At 35.9% G+C, this 6,000-nt stretch overlaps 1 protein-coding gene across 1 annotated transcript in view; it reads left to right on the top strand.

The window, feature by feature from the left end:
* The first annotated feature begins 1,402 nt into the window (after nucleotides 1-1,402).
* The window catches only part of PALLD (palladin, cytoskeletal associated protein), a 172,422-nt gene continuing 167,824 nt past the window's right edge, over nucleotides 1,403-6,000 (top strand). Inside the window, exons 1-2 of the mRNA XM_072334084.1 lie at nucleotides 1,403-1,410; nucleotides 4,389-5,423. Of these exons, the coding sequence (XP_072190185.1) occupies nucleotides 4,390-5,423 (1,034 nt within the window). The 5' untranslated portion in view covers nucleotides 1,403-1,410; nucleotide 4,389. The remainder of the gene's footprint in view (nucleotides 1,411-4,388; nucleotides 5,424-6,000) is intronic.

Raw genomic sequence — 6,000 nt, 5'->3', positions numbered from 1 at the left:
GGATCTGTTAAATAAAGTAATTGCCAATATGATGATGCAAAGGAAATACAAATTGACATAACTTGGTAACACGTAAATATGGTCTGTGACCAACAGGAAGGTTGTGCCCTTCTGTCACAACAGTTGATCAGTTCTCTACAGAACAACATCCAGCTAAAAATGTGTTCCAGCCCACTGATATAATTTCTATAGGCAAAAGGGACTTTGGCATAAGGGACAGAGATGTACAAAATATTTTTGGTATTTATGCTCTGAATGACTTGTCCTGATAGGCTGCAATCAGGCAGAAACAATCCTACCCCAATTATTTTTTTGAAATTATGTGATAAAGACCAGATGTTAAACCAACAGTCTACATGTTTACTTCTTTATTTCACTGAGCATCAGAGGAAATGATGAACCTGAAAAGGCACAAATGTAGTTCAGGGCAAAAAATGTTTCTTCTCTGTGCCATGGCTCAAAGGAACCCTTGAGGAGGTGAAAGCACTTTGGCAAAAACAACAAAGAAAAGTTGTCTGTGATTACTCATTACACTTTACAAGGCTAAGAAACAAGCAATGCACTTTGCTTGTTTCTGTGCTATTGCCTGGGTCAGAGTTGTAGGGTCTTAAATTATACAATGGATTCTGTGTGCCATTTCTGACAGAGGGAGGTACTTATTTTCTCATGACAGGATTAGCTCATGTAGGAAGTGGAAATTTAGTAGGTAAATTTATTAATAGTGTAATTGTGATTACTGATTAATCATTATCTATTCTTACAAAAAGATGCCACCTATTCCACTAACAAAAGCTATTTCTTTTTCTTTTCATGGAAGCTTTAAAGGTGTACAAGAAAGTATTAGTTTTAAAATACTTTTTATAGAAAAAGTAAATTCTTCAATATTGTAAAAAAATATTTTTCTTATAAAAAAATCATTAAGACAAAATGATGTAAAAAAAAAAAATATTTTTCCACAGTTACTTTTTGCGCACTGTTTTCTATTTCCTATAGAGGCAGACACTCTAATATTGAGAAAGATCACATCCTAGATTTCAGAATAATTGTTTAAAGCAGCCTTTACTGTGTTCATCAAAATATTCATTTAAATGATTAAGTTCTCTGAATTTCTGAGTAGTAAGTGCACAGAACTTTGTGTCACTTCCAGGCATAACGTTGCTTCTGCTGGAATTCCAGATAGTGGCCGTCTGCTGAAACATGAGTTCAGCTACCAAATATAGATGAGTGGGTTAAGAATTACATAGCCACATAGGACAGATGTAACACACAAGCCAGTCTTCTCAATGCTTACTGGGGACCAAGAGATCTTTGGAGAATAACTGAAGCCTGCTCAGACAAAGAAGGGGAAAAACAACATTACCTGCTACTAATTATACCTGAGACTCAACATATTATCCTGTCCATTATAAGGTCTGTTTTATATTTTATGCCAAATCTAATTTATTGTAATTCAGGGAGTAAACGTGTGGGGTGCCCAGAAGTTTAATATGTACTTTTTCCTTAAATATATATATATATATAATTAAAAAAATCTTATTTGATACATTTCTTTTATAATATTACTCTGTTGAACAGATTGGCTTTGGGCTGCATGTTTTTAAGGTAATTATTTTTCATTACACAGTATCCCTAAATTCAGGATGCTTGTATTTGTCTTGAAGTGAGACCTTTGCTTTTCTGTTTTCCTCTGTTTTGTTATTTATCTCTTGAATATCTTAATTTGATAAATCCTTCAAATGTTTTCTGAGATGGTTATAATCTAGTATGCTTTGAGTCGGCTATTTACCATATTGCTTCTTACAGCATTGACATTATTTTGTGAAAAACTGTTTAAACGGCATGATATTAAAATGTGGGTTTACTTGTGAGCAATTTTAAAATATAGAGCAGATAGGTGTACTTAAATAGTTCACATTTAATAATTCTGCAGGTAGAGTTAAGCAGTCTGATCTGCATGCAACACTGTATTTTATGTTTGTTTATGTCTTTAAATGATATAGTATATGGCTTCACACATTACCTAATGAGTAATGATGATGAAAACAGTTATAAATATTCTGTAGTGTAACTTGGAGAAGATAGAAATAGCATTAGGTATTTCTAATCATCATCTTATATGCAACTTGATAGGGTTCATGATATCACCTCCAGTTTGCTGCAATTACAAGTCACTCTAAAAGAATAGAAGGTTTATATATTATAACTTGAATGACAAAAAATGTTTATACTGGAAGTCTTCATTCACTTATCTGAAGCAATACATTTAGATCTATTTTTGGCACCTCACGGAAACCACTAACCAGCACTGGAAATTGTCAATAATTAGCATGTTTAAATTCATTAAGTTTATCTAACTACTCAGCTATAGATTGTTTTACCTGAATTTGAACATCGAGCAATGGACATTGTGATAGCCAGTAGGTTTTTCTAACAAATGAAAAGACAGAGTAAAGCTGAGTATTTGGAAATACTACATATTCATTTCAACCATTGTGTCAGAGTAGGTAGTAACAGGTGAAATTTTCCATTGGCCTGTAACCCATGGAAACAACAGAGTAAATTGGGTCTGGAAGTCTGAGAAGTTTAATCTGAATACACAATGTATCACTTTGAGTTGGAAGCATGCCAGGAAGCAGTGCAAATTGGATTTAAATAAAGATATCATTTAAGCAGAGATATTCACAATAACAAATTATCCAAAAAGAAAACTGGTATATTTGTTCATTTCAATGCAGTGTTTTAAAATCTAAGGTCTCCAGATTTAACCCTTTGTTTGCAGGCATCCATTAAGCTAATGTCAGAACAGCTGAGCCTCTAGACCAACTGTGTTCTTGGCTTCTGAGATTCATTCTTTCAAGCTGCTGTATGGTAATCAAGTGTACTGTATATCCTTTTTTAGATTATGTTAACAATGGATTGGCATGGTTGCTAAACTTCTTGCCCTGTGAACACAGATAAAAAGGAAGAAAGATGTAATACCATCAAAGAAGACACCATCAAAGACACCACCTGTCAACGTATTCTATAATAACACATTTCAAATCCTAAAACACTTTGGCTTGCTTGTACTTCTCTTTTATGCATTGACTTGTAATCTGTTGGCAAGACAAGCAGATATATCAAGAGATGCATATGCCAGGCCAAGAATTCCAATAATCTATCAGTCAGTTAACGAATACATGCCGGGTAAGCCCCAGGGAAGTGACTAAATGTTATCGGAGCTTGCACAAGCTGATGTAAAATATATCTGAGTGCATTTCATGAGTGCCAAGCCACCTGTATTTTGCTGAAGAAATGCTTTAGAGCATTTATAAGGAAAAAATGTTTTTATGAAAATCTTGTGTAGAATTAATATCACCTAAATCATCATCAGAAGAGAATTGTCAAGGACAATTAAAAATATTGATGTTTGACTGAACTAAGTAGATTGCAATAGAAGCAGTTACTTTTAAGATCAGATCATCCACACCCTGGTGACCAATATGACACACAAATCTCAAGAAGTGGGGTTTCACACAAACCTTTGCCTTGGGAGAACGGAGTTTTCTCTTCTGTCTCATTTCTGCTGGCTTTACAGGAGCAGGCAACGCTCATTTTCATCCTGACATTATGTGAAAGACTGAAGATACTTCTGCACTTCATGAAACTAGTGCAGAGTATACATTATATGCTCATGCATGGCAGGATGATATATGGGTTGTGAAATGCTTCCTCTGTGTTGTGCTCCTAGCATGTGGTAGTTCAATATCCCATTTAAGTGTTTAGGAAAGGGGAACTATATTTTAATAAAATCTAGCACATTTAAAAACAACAATACAAGAACAATAGTATTAAAAACATTGCCAATATTAATAAAAAATGATAAGTTGGAAATTCTGATCCAAACATCCTGAGCACTTGTATATGTGTACACTCCTATAGTGGTTTCAACTAGAATAGTGTTTTCTCTCAGAATTTGATGGATAGCAATGCCCCGTGAGGGAGAAAATAATAACAAAATGGAAATTATCATAACTAAACACAGAATAAGTATAATAGAATTGCTGTGACAGAATAAATTGCTCATACTGATCCAGCAGAACTGAGCTTGTGCTAATGTACAGAGGAAGGATGCCTATAGAGTCCTGAAGAAAGATGAATGAGGAAAAAAGAAACAACTCCTAAGAGCTCTTATTTCTACCTAGAAAATTTGTAGCTCTGCCTAGTTTGGAATTTTGAATACCAAATCAAGGTTTACATCAAGTATTACGCGCACAACTGGGTTTCCACTCTTTTCACAATTTTGTGTCTAGTTTATGGTCTCTAGAATATAGCAGCCTTCTTTTTACTGACAATATCTGTTGTTCTGCTTTTTTGTTTTGTCAAATAACTGTGTTTGTGTCTTCCAGCATGCAAGACAGAAGCTGTGGCCAGTCATTGCCTCCTTCTTTAATGCAGAAGGAGACCTACTGTGCAGAGAGGGGCATCAGTAAGGGATATCCTAAAAATGCATCAGAAGCTTCATCATGCCATGACTTTTTCTGTGATTCCCTATCTGGCATACAGAATGGAGAATTTTCAAATGAACTTTCTGCCTTCCTTACCCAGGAGGAGATTTGTAAGAGCCTTGACATAGCTCGGGAATCAATTGCCAATTCCATGAAGGAGGATCAGAAAATAGCACCAGAGTTCACTCATTTCAATACTTCCATTTCTGGTGCTTTAGAGCATTCTTCTTTTCAGGATACCAAACTGCATGAGCAAGGTGCTTTACAGGGGTCTCAAGCAAGCTGTCTGACTTCATCTTCAGCAAGTCACATTCCTCCAGTGAATCAAAAAGAACAATTCACCTCACCTAAAATGGCAAGTAGTTTTGTCACAGTCTCCAGGAAGCAAGAAAGCACCTCACCCTTGCTAGCTGCTAGTCCCAGCTTTATTAGAAACCTGAGACATTCGGAAAAACGTGCTTCAGGTGTGCCCACCACAAAGTCTGAATCAACATCCCAGGGAGAAGTTCCTTTCAGGAACAAGTTGTGTGACAAAGCTGCCACATTCATTGAGGAACTGTCGTCTATATTTAGAGAGGCAGCAAAGACAAGGGGCCGAAGTCCTGATGGGGACTCTTCTCCAGACAGTGGATACCTGTCACCAAAAAAGAAACAATCAACTCTAAGTACCTCAAGGAACAAAGACTTCAACAAACCACATCAAGAAACTGAGCCTGGGCCAAAATTATCTGGGGTTGATCTCAATGGAGAGCCCTGTTCTGAAAAGGAGAGCATCACACAGAGTGAAATGGTTCTTTGCCACCCTTTCATCAACACGGAAGACAATCAGTCTTCACCACCTCAGTTCACTCAAAAGCTCCGGAGTCAGGAAGTTGCTGAAGGAAACAAAGTGCTACTGGAGTGTAGAGTTGCTGGCAATCCAGTCCCTGATGTCAGGTAAGTATATGCCTTTAGCAAAGTTTCTGTATATCATCTTCTAAATGCAGAAGATACCTGAGAAAAAGTATCATCAGACTTGCTTGGAAGTAATTAGTAACATAAGAACAGCATTCAGTTCATAAGCATCTGAAATAATAGATTCAGACCTCTTTAGATCTCTAGAGTGTTTCATCACTTGGGAAATAAGGTTCTACTTGATTCAAGAGTCGCATGGCAAAGTTAGAAACCAAAGTGGCTCTAACAGCATTCTTTGTGACTTAATTCCTTAATGTAAGTGAAAGAATTCACAATTTTCCCCTGAAGAGAATGCATCAATCTTGGAGATACATTTCTATTATCAAGTAATTAGAATGGTTATAAGCTTCATACCAATAGAATTTGGAGTCTTTAATATGAGAAAAACTGAAATTTGCTAAATCTAGCCAACTATCATTTTTTTTGTGAGGCATTTCCAGAAGGTGTTAAAATGGTCCCCATTTCAAAATTCCTTTTGATACTTTGTAGTGAAGTTTATCTGCTCATGGTTCTATTTGATAAGAAAACTCAAAAATAATTGGTACATTCCTTTTATTAT

Source organism: Excalfactoria chinensis, chromosome 4, assembly GCF_039878825.1.
Source record: "Excalfactoria chinensis isolate bCotChi1 chromosome 4, bCotChi1.hap2, whole genome shotgun sequence".
NCBI classification, from domain to species: domain Eukaryota; kingdom Metazoa; phylum Chordata; class Aves; order Galliformes; family Phasianidae; genus Excalfactoria; species Excalfactoria chinensis.
The sequence above is the reverse complement of the archived record's forward strand: the minus strand, read 5'-3'. Positions and strand labels throughout refer to the sequence as shown.